Raw genomic sequence first — 16,349 nt, 5'->3', positions numbered from 1 at the left:
TTGGGTTGACTGTTAGGTTAGTTTATGTTGAGTTAGTATTGGGTTGTATTGGTTGTGGGTGGCTGGAATAGTATTTTGAGTTGGTTTGGTTAGTATTGGGTTGTATTGGTTTGGTTTGGGTTGTGATAGGATGGGTATATCTAAACAATATAGACTCGGATGGAAGTAATGCTAGCTGGTTCTTGATTAAGATCGTTGTCCAGAGACTCAATGCTCTCGTAGGATTGGTAGAAGTAGATCTTATTGTCGTTCCATGGCAGGTTTTGGAGCCATTGCTGGTCGGCGGGAGAAACAGTATAGCCCTCGGCAAAGACAAGGTTAGATGGGGAGAGGGCTATAAGTCGGTGAATATCCACATACACATCTTGAGCTCGACACTCTGAGCACCTATTATTATTCTGGTCTTGAATTATACACCTGATACATGTGAAATGCTTGCACTTTAGGTAGCAAAGGGTTATGAAGTTATCATCGGGATTGAATGGGGGTGGCTGAGTGGTTTGGTCTCTGCTATCTGCTTCATGGGAGGGGATGTAAAGTGTTCGAGTGCAAATGATACAATCAATGCTTGATCCGTTCTTCTTGATACTTCGTATGACCATATCGAAGGATTCTTTAGGGATGAGGTGTTTGGGAACGATGTCATCAATTTTGTCCTTTTGCGAGATAAGGTGAACTAGTAATGTAGATGAGACGGCGGTGAATTCAGGGATGGTGTTGGGATTGGTGGCTAGTAGATTGTTGTAATAAAGTGGAATTGTCGACGCAGCTAATGATTCAGCTGGGTATGGGCTTTTGTCTTCTAATAGAATGTTACTAAGAGACCCAAGGCCTCGAACTAAATAGTGGCGCGATACTAGCAATTCCTGCTTCTTTGTTGAAAGACTAATATTGGCTAGACTCAGAGTAGTCACATCTTTAAATCGGCAAGCTGTCCAGCGAAGGATGAGTATTAGGCCTTTCTCAGTTAGTGACGGGCGATTGTGGAAGCGTAAGATTAATTTACTAACGACATGCTTTTGGACTGGGAGTGGCTGTGGTTGGTTGAACTGTGTTTGAGTTGTTTGGATGGCCTGGCAGTGTGTAAGGTCTTGTTCTAGCGCTGCTAGAGTAACTTGACTAAGAGTAAAGATCTTCTTGTTCTTTAAGATTGAGCTGGACATGGCTGCGGTTGGGGTAGTTGTGCATAGAATGTAGTCACTGAGTGACATAAATAGTAGTTGTAGGTTAAAGCTTAACAATTTCTGCAAGACTGCATTGTAGGGCTTTAATTTGATGTTACTCGGATACAGTGCTAGTTTATCTAGTCTAAGACGCTTTTGGTTGATATTTGCCTTCATGGCTGTATCTATGTAGTCGAATAGTGAGAAGTTGCTGATTTGGTTTTTGCCGTGGTAATGTTGCACTTCATCTAGTTTAAGAAAGTCGTTGAGCACAAGGGATTCTATCTGCTGACTCATAGGTTTGGTGAGAATTTGGGAAATAGCAAGGTTGTTGAAAGACTGATTGAAAATATAGACATCCAGTGGAATAGAAAACATATAACGCCCAAGCACCCAATAAATAATACTCTCGTCAACGTTGTCCAAGATTAAAGTCTTGATTGCAGGGGCATATTGGGGACTCTTCTCAAGTTCAAGATCGAGGGTGGGTATTTTAAAGTTGGTGGTTTGCTGACTGGTATCACGAACATTCACAATCTTAAGTGTGTTGGCTATAAGACTCTGGAATTGGGTTAGAAAAAGAAGACATTCTTTGACCTGGTGCGGATGTGGTGTTTTACTCCCTCTGATCTGAATGGTTGTGTAACGTATGTTCTGACAGAAAAACATCTTGCAGATGCGCCTATGTATATCTGCGTTGGCACGCAATTGAATTCGAGAAAGCTGTAGGTCAACTGTTTCGTTAAGTTGCCAGTTAGGAGGGCTGATCGCTTCACCATGGCAGGTAACATGCATGTCTTTGACCTCGCGAGGTATCTCTTTCACGCCGTTAATTAAATGCAGCACCTCGATGGTATTATACAGATCCTGGTCTCTGCTTGCATAGTGGATTTTGATGTCGTGTACTATAATACCCAGTCTGGCACAGTTGTCTTTGGTATAGATTTGGCTGAATTGCTCCGTGGCCCTGCATGGCTGATTGTCGGAGAGTTGGAAAAAGGCCTTGGTGGCATAAATTCGGGAAGAAGAAGACGTGAGCCTATGTGGGGCAAGAATCATTCTATGGATAGAGTCCTGGTCGCTTTCATCGATGATGATTATGTGCACCCTGATTTGATAGTTCTTGTTGCTAAGCAAAGACCACAGACTCCCCCAGTTTATATTCAGGGATATCCTTGCCTCTTGGTCGGCATCATCCGTCAGGCCATTTAGCATTAGTGTGTTGACTTTGGAATCACTAATCCGGATCCAGGCACATCTTGAAGGGTAAGTGGTCTGAAGAAAGCGACAATCAATTATAGAAACGATCGGTAAGAGGGTAAAGGAAATGGTGTAGTTGTCTATTAGCGGCAGCTTGTCAAGAATATAAAGATGCTGGCACTGGGCTTTCTTCAGGGTAATACATGAAATTGGAAGCATTACGATGATTTTTGTGCCTATCAACTCTAGCATGTTTAAGTTGGTTGTGGCTGCAAACTCGAGCACGTCCAATTTGCCATCGACGTTATAAGAAAACGCGCTTTCCGCCTCGGCCTGGCAGGCTTTTGTGTTGATCGGAACGACACCTAATTCGTCATCCAGAACACCATATAAATCAATCTCCAAGCTGTTAGAATTAATCATGTTAATGGCCCGGCATATAATTTGCATGCTGGTCTGATGGTAGTTTGACCTCCCTATTTTATAGCAAACATAGGCTCGTTCGGTCTTAATACTAGCCACTTCTCTTAGTCGGTTTAATGTATCGGCAGCCTTGGAGGAATCCAATTCGTTTGGCAGTTCGAAGTACAGGAACCGGCCTTCATGCACAAGTAGATACTTGGGAATAGTTGTTATTGGGTTAGATCCACTGGAATTTAGCAATTGATCAGGGATTAGTATGTTATTATGCACTGTCACTATTCCGTTATCAAAATCAAAACCAATCATTTCCAGGTCCCTGACCATTTCTGTCAGATGCTGTAGATCTTGCGATACTTTCATGTCTGCCTCACTATGTCTAGTTGCTACCGCCGCATTATTAGATCCACTAACACTAGTCCAAAGCACTAGTAAGGCAAATAGTCCCAACATAATCTCTCGACCAGCTGGTTTAAAGCACCAGTCTTTGATTGCCAAACTACTGGCTATAAAATGAGTAAGTACCTTGAGATAGCTGTTATTTAGAGAAATAACGAGTTCAGTGAATTGGGCTGGATCAGATCTCGACTTGCATTGGGTGTGACTTCTGAAAGGCTTATTAGTTTGTAGAGATAGCAACATAAGATGTGGAAATAAAAATTAAGATATTCTGGTACGATATCACTCTCAGTGATGGTAAGGTACCAGATGGCCAGCCCCCAATAGAGCAAAGCAATGGCTGGGCAGCACCGTTGGTACTATCTAAGTTCAAGTTTGAGGTGTTTTAATTGGAGATTTTAATACCAGATAAGAAGAGGGCGGTTTTATAATTGCTGCTGAGCATATATCTAGCAATCAAATTGATCTCAATGTTTAAATGACTTATCAAGCTCGACTCAAAACTTTACTATTTATTAGAACATTTACGAGAGCCGAATCATTGGAATAGTTTGGAGATAGCTATAATTGCGTCAGAATACCAACCTGGAGATAGACATACCGATTAGAGTTGTTTAAAACACGGCATAACAACAAGCGCATAAACATGGAGACAATCTCTATCATAAACCACTTGTTCTCTCAAAAGAACTATTCACTACCTCAAAACCCCATATATCCGCAAAACTCTAACTCTTCTTTAACAATATACCGTTGGCTAACACAATACCAACCATAATACTAACCATAATACTAACACAATACCAACCATAATACCAACACAACACAACCCAACACAACTCAACAATCAGAAAACCACTACCTCTAAAAGACTGAGATAAGAAAGAGTACGACACTAGTTTAAAACCCTAAACATTATGCAACCACTCAAGAATAGTATAACCCGTCAACAACAAATCCCTCTATCCCCACATTACTATTAACTCCATGCTAACTCAAATAAACCCAATACTAACCCAATGACGTCAATAAAGCCAAGCAAATGTTTAATGAATTTTTAGATGACTGAGAGTGTGGCTCCGGCTTATTTAATGGAGATGCAGGCAAGATGTCTTTTTGATTCGGTTGAGTTCGTCTTTAAGTCCGGATTGGTTAGCGCGAATGTCTCATCGAATGTGGTTGAGTCTGTGATGATGCAGCGAGCGAAGAATCTGTTCTGTATGCGCGAGTACTACCATGCCTATACCGTATTGGGCTGTCCTAACTATGGCAGTGAAGGTTTATGCTATCTTTTCTGTACCTGCTGTTCTGGAGAGGTGGTTTTTCTACGAAACTATTCCTTGTACATACTAGCCACTATCAAGCAAGAGATGGACGTAGATCTGTATTTACAGCGCACCTTGGTCAAGGATAGTGAGCTTGAGAATGGCATTGGTAAATCACGACGTCTGCAGGGTAAAGATCGTTCTTTTTTTGATGAGGATGTTTTTGATGATCCTTATCTGGTTTTTATGTTGTTAATATCTAAGAAGGTCTTTCTATCTGAAAAGATACAGCAGAAGATGTTATTGCATCTGATTGATGCTTTGCCTTATTTTTGGGAGCCATACAAGTTACTGGCCAATCTTTGTAATGTAGCTAATGTAGCTGATTTAGTGAAACGTGTGCCTTGCAAGTTGATGTCTCAGCTCTTTATGCTCTACACTGGCAGCCAGAAGAGTGTTTTATCTCCAAAACTACAAGAGTTTATTGATACTGCTGATAAAACTTCACCTGGGCTATCAACAAGTTTTGCCCGATCAATGATAGCCACTGTTCATGGTCATTATAAACAGTACACCAAAGCCCTACGCATTTTTGAAGAGATAATTAGTCTGGGTAATTGTCGTGATGGCCTTGACCAGTACACCAATATTCTCTACTCTTTAAAAGACGTGAATACGCTATCTTCCTTTTTATTGATTGTTTATGATAGATATTACAACTTGCCACTCTATCATTTTGTATCTGGTAATCTACTTTCCCTCAAATCAAATCACGTAGGGAGTATTGAGCAGTTTCAGAAAATTCTCCATGAAGTCCATCCTGGTGAGTTTGATATTGCCTATGTCTTTGTGGCCCAGGAGTATTTCCATATGAAAGATACATGTTCCTCTATTAAGGCCTGTAACATTGCCATTAAGAAGAATTACAACGACTATCGTGTCTGGTCAAACATGGCTCAGATTTACTTTGCTGTAGAGATGTTTGAGTACGCCCTCCATTTCTTCCGCAAGTGCGCCGAGTTATCCCCCACCAATCCTTCGGTTTATGAAGGCTTAGGCCAGTGCTTTGAAAGACTAGAAAGAACAACTGAAGCCATTCGCTGCTACAAGAAGGGCATTGAAAACCACAGCAGCAAATGCATTGCCCTTTTAGGCGATATGCTTTTTAAGGCCAAGAATCCCGATTACCAAGTATACTATGCCCAGTATTTAGACTTGTGTCTAGCCACTCCCAAATCCAAGCTAGAATACGACTTTCTTTGTTTAGAAACAGCCGAGCGCTTTATTGATGCTCTTGAGCCTACTGCGGGCTCCGTCAGAATTGCTCAGTGGAAGAAGTGCTACAACTTATTTACACCCGACAGTAATGAATAGCAACTAACCCAATAAACACCAATATTGTTATTTTTATTCTTGATATCTACTACTACTCTCTATACTAATCCAAAATCTAACCCAATCTAACTTTAGCCCACTTATTTTGATCAGACCATGAAACTACAATGTATTTATTGATTTCATCGTTATTTGTACTTTATGATCTCCTAATGATACCATCAAGTATAAATAAGATCTTATTCAGTATAGTTTGTGATATTTATATCATACAACAAGTGCTATACAGTTCTTAAATACTTATAGCATCTTCACCTAACCCAATACGTCATATCTTCATATCAAAAACTTAACTTAACCCAATACCAACTTAATCTTATCTTAATGCTAACTCAATGCTAACTTAACACCAACTTAACACCAACTCAATACTAACTCAATCTTAACTTAACACCAACTTGACTCAATACTAACTAAACTTAACTCAACACTGACATAACATAACTTAACTTAATACCAACTCTATAATCTAAAATTTCAATCTCAACTTAGTTTCTTTTCAGAAATGAAGCCTTCATAATTCCTTTGATATTCCAATGTATAGTTAATCGAAATCAAATCAAAACACATCTAAACCATATCTAATCTAAACATAAACAGATCAATACAGAACACAAACCAATACACATCTAAACCACAACATATCAATACATATCTAACCCAACACAAACCAATACATAAACCAATAAACATCTAAACCATATCTAAACACAAACCAATACATATCTAATCTAAACTCAATCTAAACATAACACAACCCACCCAACACAAATCAAAACCCAACCCATATCTAATCAAAACCCAACCCATATCTAATCAAACCCAACCAAATCAAATCAAAACTAAACCAATCCAACTCTTTATTAGGCAGTTGCATTCAACAACTGCTGCCTCTTCTTCGTGAACGGATTACTTCGGTCCTTCCGGTCCTCAGCTGAACGCGATCGCACAATACGTTGGTGAACCGCACAAGAGATACAATACTCCAACTTGTAGTAGAACTTTGGAACTTCAAAGTCTTCATAAACTGAAGCTTGTTTGACGTCATCAAGAGATGCAGTATCAATAATATTCCTTATATGGAAACGTTTGATTGCTTTATCTTTAGGACAGCATCTAAAGCAATTTTCACATCTAATCGCTCGAGTGTGGCCACGGTTCTTTTTAGCTCTACCATGATTTCTACGCTTCTGAGTCATACTGGGGCTAAAAAAGATAAAATTCCATTTATTCTACTTAAGTGGATACTTAAAGACCACTGAAGTAATCATGGCAGATAGAAAGACTGCGACTAGAATTATAGGTCCAGTGTAGTCATCGTATGGTCCGATATCTTTTTCTCTTATCTTTTTTGCTCGCCAAAGATATAGATAGAGGGCGTATAAAGAAAAGATAACGGACACAATCACAAAACAAAGACCGGAAAGAGCGGCTGACATATCGCCTAGACCCATTAGAGCTGCGCCAATACCTCCAATGAAGATGGAGAAATGGAGCCAGGAAAGGAAGGTTCTTTCGTTGGCGAAGAAGACTTTGGGTTCAACGCGGACGGGCACAACGATAGGACGAGAGGATTGGGAGGTGGGTGCGGCTTGGGAAGAAGGTTGGCGGAGGGCTGAAGGTTCAAATAGGGAAGTGTTTGGGGGAGTGCGGTTCTCTGCCATTATTTGTGGTGTGTTTACATGGCACGTCATTTGTACCGGAGAGGTGGGTTTGTTGATTTGTGTTGGACGCAAGGATAGTTGAGTGGGGTGTGATGAGTTAGGGTTGGGTTGAGATGGGTTGGGGTGTGATGGGTTGGGGTGGAGAGAGTTATTAGTGGATGGAGAAGATGGAGGAGATGGAGTAGATTCAGTGTCGGATGAGAGGGGGAGGTAGGGAGTGGCTGCAAGATTGGGGGTGGACTGGGAATTGGGTTGAGTTGGGTTGTTGATAATGGAGGTGATGACTTGGGCGAGTTCTTGGTTGATTTGGGTGAATTGTGGGTGGGGATCGGGTGTATGCTGGAAGTTGAATGGTTCTGGTTTGAGATGGACCATTTGGTTGTACCAGTAGGGAATAGTTGGGACGGAGTCGTAATGGATGGCACAGCCATGGAGGTATTTAGAAAACTTATCAACTGGAATGACTAACTTACTGTTCATAAGGTTGTAGACCCAGGGGTAATCGGCGCCTTCTTCTAGTTTGACTTCTAGAATAGCGTATGGGAAGACTTTACCGGTCTCTTCAATCCACATGGAGAGGTTAGTGTCCATGGAAATACGGACGGAGGAGTCGGTTGGGAACTGGAAGGCCGTACGGGTGTAGACGGTCTTGACAACTGGGAATAAAGAATGGGTGCGAATCATTTGGAGGACTTCGGTATAGAGTGGGAAGGCTTCTGAGGCATTGATGGACTTGATTTCGTCCCAAATATCTGTGCCATTAATAAATGCTTGGGTGTACTTGGTATGAATAAGAAAACGACGTTTGGTGCTTTTCTCGCCGGTCCAGCCTTCTTCATGGGATTTAAGTTCTACGTAGGCAATGATGGACGATTCACTGTACTTGCGGATGCGTAGGGCTTTGGCGCCTTGTTCGCGTCTGATTCTTCTTTGGTAGAGGTAGAAGTCATGAGTGTCTAGATAAACACTGGAAATAACTGAGGATATCTTGCCACTGCCGTCATCGCCGAAAACATAAACGGGGAGGTAGGGAATAACCATAGCCTGGACGGTTTCTACGTTTTCTGGGAGGACCCAGAACTTCTGGGTTTTCCGCACGAAGCACGTGTTAATATTGGAGGCAATGGTTAGACCTTTCATGGCAATTAAAGTATGGCCCATGCGGTAAATGATGTTTTCCGCACTGAGAATGGCTAGAGTTTGTAGGTGGTTTTCTTTCTCCTCGGCTGGAATTGGAAGGGCGGCAATGGCCTGTTTGACCGCGCGAACTTCATTGGCATGATGAAGAATGATCGAACACATTTTAGCATACTCGACTTCTTGTTCAGTGGTGGTATGGGTGAGTTTATCTATTTCTTTGAGGATTAGTGAGCTACGAATGGTGGTGCGGAAGATGAATACATGAAGTAAATCTTCCAAGGTTTGGGATAATTGGGATTCTGTGTGCGGGGAGGGCATGATATGATGGGAAATGGTGTTTATATGGATGCATTGCAACTATGTTTCAATAAAGGGAACCTTGCTACTTTGTTTCTCTTCTTGACTGGTAGATTATGAGAGGCGTTCTAGTTAGGGAAAATAGGCTCAAACTAGCTGAATCTAGTTAGGACCAACTAGAGATATGATATGACAGACTAAAAGTGAGTTAGGGTTAATTTAGATCGGTCTAAGTTTAAATTGAAGTGGACTAGGTCTATCTTTATTGGTTGTTTTGATTGGGTTAGTTTGGTATTGAGTGCGGCTGGTATTGAGTTGGTATTGAGTTGGTAATGAAGTAGGTTGGTTTAGGTTAAGATTTAGTTAAAGGTCGTTAGAGAGAGATAGTTCTTCCGGATGCCGGCCGAAGTGGTTGGCGAATGTTTGGAGTTGGTCTTTGTCCTCTGGCCGGACTAAGGAAATAGCAATGGATGATTTGCCAAACCGGCCGCCACGACCAATTCGGTGCAAGTACTCTTCTGAAGTAGGCGGCAGATCATAATTAAGCACTAAATTCACATTAGCTGCATCAATACCACGGGAAACTACATCAGTAGAGACAAGAATCCTATACTGACCGGCAAAGAAACCAGCCATTTGCTTATTCCGTTCATTTTGTGCTAAACCACTATGCACAGCTGCTACTGAAAACCCGTGTGTTTTCATTAGATCAACTAGTTGGATAACTGTTTCTTTCTTATTAGCGAAAACAACTGCTTGAGCCACGGAAAACCGACTGAAAACCTCACATAATAAATCGAACTTATCCTGATTCAACACCTCCACATAGTACTGCTTGATTTTAGCCACTGAAAGTTGTTCTGGCGCAATCAAAAACATCTTAGGCCGATTTAACAAAATATCTAGCATATCAGTAACACCCTTAGGTAAAGTAGCACTCATAAAAACAAACTGAGGATTGTGCGGCTTAACTGCCTCTAGAATATCCTTAACTTGCCGGCCAAACCCACTATCAAGCACTCGATCTGCCTCATCAAGCACCACCATCTTCACTGGCGTAAAGTACTTAGGCACTTCTCTAAGCAACTGCAGAACACGACCTGGTGTCCCACAAAGAATACTTGCCCCACTTCCCAGTGCCTGAACATCAGCAGCCAAGGACTGTCCCCCAACAGCACACATGCCTTTACTACTAGTGTACTTGCCCAGTCCTTGCAAGACCCCAAAGATCTGCAATGCTAAATCTCGTGTCGGCGAAAGAATCACTCCCTGAATACCCCTGCCAACTCCTTTCTTATCACTATCTACCTTCTTATCACTATCTACTTTCTTATCACTATCGGTACAGGCACTAAGCCGTTGTAACATACCCAGAACAAAAGTGGCTGTTTTACCAGTTCCATTCTTAGACTGGACTACTACACTCTCTCCTGAAACAATAGTTGGAATAGTTTGTTCCTGGACTGTTGATGGCTCACTATATCCATAAGTAAAGATGCCTTGGAGAATATTTGTGCTTAGATTAAGTCGTTCAAAGCCGGAATAGGCCCTTTTCATGCAAAAATTTGCCAGCCCACATGGAACCAGACCATTCCAACCATCCCCGATCGCGAAAAACCAAAGAACATTGCCTTCCTGCTTATCTGAAATGGCGCCATCTTGTCTCATCTGTTGGCGATCGTCGATTACCAATCTTTCTTTCTTTTCTTTTACGCGTTATCACGTTAACGGACTCTGTTATCTCTTTTAATAACTCCAAAAGAATCACAAATACTCTTTCTGCTATCTGTAAAACCGTTTCTCATCTTTCAAAAACCAAAGTTAATCCGACCCATTATAAACAGATACTTTGGATTTTTGGTGATGTCTATAAATATAAGCCTTCCTGTATTCAGCCTAGTAATGAACTAATCATTGAACAAGTTCCATTGGAGAATCGGTTCATGACCTGTGAGAAGAGAGCTTTAGATTGGGCTCGGAAAGAGTATACGGGTGAAGATCTTAGTTCTTTAGCCGATCCCTTAGCCGATCCGGCTAAACTGCAAGCAATCGATGAACTCATCCTGGCTGATAAGACGTTTCGGCAGCACCAAGCACCCAATGAACTTGGATCTCTTCTCCCAGGCACACCTCCCCTCCAGGCCATTACTCTTTCCGAGTCCGCCCCAAATCCACCTCCTCCTAACTCAAGTACTATACCATCTACACTATCTACATCATCTATATCATCTACCCATCCTCCTTGTCCCACTCAACCCAATCCACGCGCACTTTCAATTCTGGATCGAATTAAACAAAGAGAACAAGCACGTAAAGATGAGTTTATTCGGATGGAACAGGCTAAAGATACTGAGATAAGAAAGGCATTTCATACTATCTATCTACTGGCACTTTCAGAGAACAAGCGGTCTTTTGAAAAGTCCGTTTTAGAAAAGAGGATACCTCTGTTTCGCCAGGGAAGTATCAGCCTGGACGATGTAATTACCCATCCAGACCATCAGAAGCATATCAAGCACAAACAGTTTGACAATCAAACCTTTCTAGTTTTTGATTTTGACAAATATCATCAAAATTCACAACCATAGATCTTATCATACCAATAAATTCGTAGCATAACAGTAAGTATTTATTAGTCCAGTTTAACTCATCACAACACATACCATTTCATTGAAATAGAACACCAATCCAATACTAACCCCATACCAATTCAACCCTATACCAACTCAATTCATACCAACTCAGACCTAGCTGGTTTTGAAAGCCTGGTTGATATGGTCCCGGCGGTACGCTGCCCAGATAATAGTCAGCAAGAAACAAAAGTTCCCTACTACGGTTAAGACGTGAAAGACTTCATGGTACCCAAATACCTTAGGAGAAGGATCGGGCTTTTTACTGCCATAAACCAAACCGCCAGCTATATAGGCCGCACCTCCAAAGGCACACAACCCGACTATTACTCGCTCCTGCCACAGTTTAGTCATGGGCACACACAAGACTATTGAAGATCCATGCACTATATAGTACATGACATTCACGTACCGTGGCACTGTACGAAACACAAACACTTTCACAATCCCTAGACCAGCTAATGCATAGGTCAGTAAAACATACCCACTCGTACTTGTCTTCAATTTAATATTCAACTCAGCAATTGCACTTAGTACACAGGTCTGCGTGCCAGAAATCAACAAGAAAATAGAGGTATGGTCTAGTTTCTGGCACAACTTCTCACTCTCCCTGGTTTTCCAATCGGTCATATGGTACGTACTACTAACCCCATACAGTATTATCTGTGAGAGGAAGTAAATAGTCAAGTAAAACCGATTGGTCTGTAAGGCACACAAGAGAACGAAGTACAAGCCAATTGCTCCATAAAAAGCCAAACGATGAATGCGGCCGCGCCATTTAGGTTTGGCCCGACAATCACTATAATGACACTCATCAGAAGAGACCAAAAGCTCATCCTCTTTCGGATTACCTATTAAATCAGCTCGATTACGCACTACTTCAGTTGTTTCAATTGTCTCAGCCATATGACGTATACTAGATCCCAAATAATTTTTGGCAAATAACATAGTAGTTGCCATGATCTCGGCCCGATTCCACAATCTTTACTTTTGATTGTAAAACCATCTCGTTTAGTTCTTGGTCGCGGAATAGATGATAGTATCTATTTTTTTGATTTGTCTTTTTCCAACTGACAAAAACATCATTGGCAGTTGCTTTAGCCACTATCTCGGGATCTAATCCAGCGGCTAAATTAGTAATTCCTAAAAACTTAGTCGGTTTACTCTCAGGACACTCACTCCATACATAAACCAACATATACCCACCCGGTTTCAAAACATCCACTAAAGATCGCACTGATTTCTCTCGTCTTTCTGCAGTTGATAAGTGGTGAATCACAGCCACAGAAATAACAATATCAAAAACCGAATTTACTACTCCCAGATCTTCTCCTAAATCACAACGACCATACCCTAACCCCAACTGTCTCGTCTTAGCAATCACCAACAAATTCTCAGAATAATCCAAAGATAAAGTCCGTTCGGGATAACAAGTATTCCGGCCATTCCCAGCCCCGGCATCTAAAATCAAATCGGTCTCTTTAACGTACTTCTCATAAAACTCAGCTACTTTAGGCCATATCTTATATCTAGTGGCTGAAAATTCAGCTGAAGATTCACTATAAAAGGAATGAACATGTTTTTGTTCAAAATTACCCATCAAGGAAATATTTGAAATTTTCATGACTATATATCGGCTGAGACGGTGAGATTATGAAAATTTTTGCCGTTCTACTGCTTCAATGTAAGAAGATAGCCTGTCGGACCACTAATATGCTTGTTCCCGTTGATTGTAACGTCTCTGTATCTCTATCTGAACCCAAAGATAAAGATTTGGCTTTGATGGAGGCCCAAAAAACAACGATTGCAATGATAGATGTTGGAACTAATGAGTTTATTTTGCCTAAGATAGTGGAAGGACTGTTTAATAGTGGAGTAGGTGCTAATGGAGGTTTAGTACCTGAAATGATGATTAGTTCAGATGAACTATCAGCAGTTTTAGAGTCTGCTTCCCTGGTAGAAGTCCTGGGGAAGGAGCGAGTGTATTGGTTGTTCAATGTCCTGTTTGGTGTGGAGATAACTAATGGGGCTTTAGCTTGTCAGAGCTGCAGTACAGTTTATCCGGTTGTGAATGGCATAGTTGACTTTTTACAGAAGCCGGAATAAGAGTACTAGGCCTGGTTTAGTATTAGAATAGTATTGGGTTGGGCCAAGATAATAAACGATTTAGTCGAGTTATATTATGTTATTGTAATGCTTTCATACGACCCCTACTCAATATCAACTTAATACTAACTTAATATCAACTTAATACCAATTCAATGCTAACTAAATACCAATTCAATGCTAACTTAATACCAACTTAATATGACGTCATCTTATTTCAATTCAACCTTATTTACTTAATAGATGGTACCCACACTTATCTCAAGGATTGTCTTTAATAGAGTACGTATTGGTTGAGATAGGTTGGTATTGGTTATGTTGAGATGAGATGGGTTATGTTACGGGGTGGGTATAGGGACGGACTTGGCAGTGGCATACCAGGGAATGGCGGGATGGAAGATATAAATACTGGCAGTAAAGAGAATACCAATGGTGATGAATAAAATGGCGCATCCGGAATAAACTAGACTGGCATGCTTCTTTTGGTAGGAAACATTGCTGAGGTAGTGGGAATACTTGGACTCTTCAAAGGCAAGGGCAAAGTAGAGGAAAACAGTGGTATGGGCAAGAAGGGTGCTTTGGAGAGCGACGGAAGTGTATATGGTGGTGCTAAAGAAACTACCGATGGGAACAAACCAGGCTGCGGCTAAACTAAGGAAGTAGAGAATAGTTTTGATAATAAACCGATGCTTCCTTTTTTTGATATCGGTTTTGAGACTGCGGAATATATTGGCAAAAACAAAGAAGATAGCTGTAAGATAGAATATGATATAGATGGGAAGAAAATTAAGCATTAGACTTTGGTGGGACGAGTTGGTGATGGCATAGTAGATATCAATGCCGACTAAAGTGAGAGTGGCCAGACTAATAAGACTATCTAAGATCCGGAATAGTTTGAAGGGGAAAGACTTGTGCTTCAGGAATATAACACGGAAGATCACTAGTAACAGAGCAAAACAAGCAACTACAGCACTTAAATGTTCAAAGTGATAAAATAGACCAGCTATAAGGTAACCAAGGAGAGCAATATGGGTGCCAAGGGCTAGGAAGACAAGAGAGTCATTATGGATGGCAAAAGAGCGGGTTGCTTTGAAGTATTGATTGGCCCAGTCGGGTAAACTGTCGGAGGTAGAGGTAGAGAGGTTGGTGCTAGGGGCATCGAAATTAGTGAGAGTGATCTTGGCCTGGCTATAGTGTAAATAGTGCCCAATAATGGCTGCTGCCATCGAGACAGTGTTAGAGGAAAGGCCGGTGGCTTCAATGCGCAGGTCGTAGGCCTTGACGACTGCTAGTATGTTGTAGTCCGGGGAGTCGTCTGATGAAGTGGGTGGTTCGTCATCGGAAACGAGATGAATTTCTGGCCGGTGAGCAATACTAACGATGATTAGTTCGTGGTCGGGATTGGTACTGGTTGGTGGTAGAGCTACACTGGAAACTGTAGTAATATAGATGCGTTTATGGAAGAGAGAAATGCTCAAGGGATGCAACCGGGCTAGGATGGGGAAATAAAACAGTTGGTCCTTGGTTTTGATCAGTTTGAAAAGTGTCTGCTTGTAGAGCCAGGCATCAGCATCGGCTTCTTTAGGAAGTGACTGGTCACTGCGAAGACAGGCTATTTCATCAAAGATATAGGCAACTTGCTTGAGAGTCCTGTGCTGTTCATTGATAACCAATTGGGTGACCCAGCTTTGAATATTATTGAAGTAATTATCTCGGGCTGGGACTGTCCAGCACATGCCATTTAGTAGTATATTGTGAACTGTAAGAAGATCGGCGATTTTGTGGGCAGCCATATTGTTAGGGTATTTTGGCTGGATGCCATCATAGAATGGAATGAGTTTGGTCAGAGCTTGAACCGCCAGGCATTTGTCGCCTTTGCTTGATTGTGGTAAATCTTGAGATGAAGTTAGCGCTAGAAGGTATATCTTTTCTGCTACTGTATCGATTGAGTCATTGATTTTGATGGTTTTGAGGTTTTTCAAGGCTGGAGTGATATCTATATTATTCGAACTGAGATTTAACAAGCGCGTGTTAAGTTGGTTAGCTATGTTTGTAAGGCGCGTATCTAGGTCATATGAATCGAGCCAGGTGCCAGATACTGAAGTGTTTATCTCTTTTGCCCAAGGAAGGTTTAGACGGTATAGTTCTTGTAATATAGTGAGTTTTGGATTAGCATGGGTGGTTGGTTGCCGAGATCCCACATCAGCATGAACAAATACCGGTCCTAAAACCAGTAAGATTAATGGAATCAAAGTTAACAAGTTCATACCTTGAAAAAAATTAGAGAAAATGATCTAATTACCCAATAAGGAAAGTAGCAATTTTTGCATTTATTTCGTAGTTGCCAGTTGTTTTTGAAAGTTAAAATAAATGTCCTATGCTTGGTTGGGTGTGTTTGTGATGGGCAAGCTTTGTGTCTCTCAAGGCATTGTGACCGGCTTGGAAATAGTTTGGGAATGTGAAGTATGCTAAGATTCGTCTTCTTTCTTGCCCGATCCCAGGCAGCATAGTAAGTTACCCAAACACAATACACCACTACGACTCAAATAAATCAACTAACTCAACTTCTCTATGTGTTCTTTATTGTACGTGCATTAAACCAGACCGCGTTGCTTATCTTAATATTGCGTTCTGGCCTGAGTGGGCACCCTGTGCTACGCTTTATAGCACACT

The 16,349-nt window shown here is 41.3% G+C and overlaps 10 protein-coding genes across 10 annotated transcripts; 3 read left to right on the top strand and 7 right to left on the bottom strand.

The window, feature by feature from the left end:
- Nucleotides 1-140: 140 nt before the first annotated feature.
- On the bottom strand, nt 141-3,425 carry NEHOM01_1837 (uncharacterized protein; the record flags this gene model as incomplete). Its single annotated transcript, XM_051490715.1, has 1 exon — nt 141-3,425. The coding sequence occupies one exon, from the start codon at nt 3,423-3,425 to the stop codon at nt 141-143; it is 3,285 nt and encodes a 1,094-aa protein (XP_051346675.1).
- Nucleotides 3,426-4,243: 818 nt separating this feature from the next.
- Nucleotides 4,244-5,821, top strand: NEHOM01_1836 (anaphase-promoting complex subunit 8; the record flags this gene model as incomplete). The annotated part of the gene is made up of 1 exon (XM_051490714.1): nt 4,244-5,821. One exon carries the CDS (start codon nt 4,244-4,246, stop codon nt 5,819-5,821), a length of 1,578 nt encoding a protein of 525 aa, XP_051346674.1.
- Nucleotides 5,822-6,705: 884 nt separating this feature from the next.
- NEHOM01_1835 (small subunit ribosomal protein S26e) lies at nt 6,706-7,041 on the bottom strand (the record flags this gene model as incomplete). Its single annotated transcript, XM_051490713.1, has 1 exon — nt 6,706-7,041. One exon carries the CDS (start codon nt 7,039-7,041, stop codon nt 6,706-6,708), a length of 336 nt encoding a protein of 111 aa, XP_051346673.1.
- Nucleotides 7,042-7,074: 33 nt separating this feature from the next.
- Nucleotides 7,075-8,964, bottom strand: NEHOM01_1834 (uncharacterized protein; the record flags this gene model as incomplete). Its single annotated transcript, XM_051490712.1, has 1 exon — nt 7,075-8,964. The coding sequence occupies one exon, from the start codon at nt 8,962-8,964 to the stop codon at nt 7,075-7,077; it is 1,890 nt and encodes a 629-aa protein (XP_051346672.1).
- A 342-nt stretch (nt 8,965-9,306) lies between these two features.
- On the bottom strand, nt 9,307-10,500 carry NEHOM01_1833 (ATP-dependent RNA helicase; the record flags this gene model as incomplete). Its single annotated transcript, XM_051490711.1, has 1 exon — nt 9,307-10,500. One exon carries the CDS (start codon nt 10,498-10,500, stop codon nt 9,307-9,309), a length of 1,194 nt encoding a protein of 397 aa, XP_051346671.1.
- A 20-nt stretch (nt 10,501-10,520) lies between these two features.
- NEHOM01_1832 (uncharacterized protein) lies at nt 10,521-11,528 on the top strand (the record flags this gene model as incomplete). Its single annotated transcript, XM_051490710.1, has 1 exon — nt 10,521-11,528. The coding sequence occupies one exon, from the start codon at nt 10,521-10,523 to the stop codon at nt 11,526-11,528; it is 1,008 nt and encodes a 335-aa protein (XP_051346670.1).
- Nucleotides 11,529-11,687: 159 nt separating this feature from the next.
- NEHOM01_1831 (hemolysin III) lies at nt 11,688-12,530 on the bottom strand (the record flags this gene model as incomplete). The annotated part of the gene is made up of 1 exon (XM_051490709.1): nt 11,688-12,530. One exon carries the CDS (start codon nt 12,528-12,530, stop codon nt 11,688-11,690), a length of 843 nt encoding a protein of 280 aa, XP_051346669.1.
- On the bottom strand, nt 12,487-13,170 carry NEHOM01_1830 (tRNA (uracil-5-)-methyltransferase TRM9; the record flags this gene model as incomplete). The annotated part of the gene is made up of 1 exon (XM_051490708.1): nt 12,487-13,170. The coding sequence occupies one exon, from the start codon at nt 13,168-13,170 to the stop codon at nt 12,487-12,489; it is 684 nt and encodes a 227-aa protein (XP_051346668.1).
- Nucleotides 13,171-13,223: 53 nt separating this feature from the next.
- On the top strand, nt 13,224-13,676 carry NEHOM01_1829 (uncharacterized protein; the record flags this gene model as incomplete). Its single annotated transcript, XM_051490707.1, has 1 exon — nt 13,224-13,676. The coding sequence occupies one exon, from the start codon at nt 13,224-13,226 to the stop codon at nt 13,674-13,676; it is 453 nt and encodes a 150-aa protein (XP_051346667.1).
- A 338-nt stretch (nt 13,677-14,014) lies between these two features.
- Nucleotides 14,015-15,943, bottom strand: NEHOM01_1828 (uncharacterized protein; the record flags this gene model as incomplete). The annotated part of the gene is made up of 1 exon (XM_051490706.1): nt 14,015-15,943. One exon carries the CDS (start codon nt 15,941-15,943, stop codon nt 14,015-14,017), a length of 1,929 nt encoding a protein of 642 aa, XP_051346666.1.
- Between the last annotated feature and the right edge of the window lie 406 nt (nt 15,944-16,349).

Source organism: Nematocida homosporus (assembly GCF_024244095.1).
Source record: "Nematocida homosporus strain JUm1504 chromosome Unknown 4541, whole genome shotgun sequence".
NCBI classification, from domain to species: Eukaryota; Fungi; Microsporidia; genus Nematocida; species Nematocida homosporus.
This window is presented reverse-complemented; position numbering and strand designations above follow the sequence as displayed.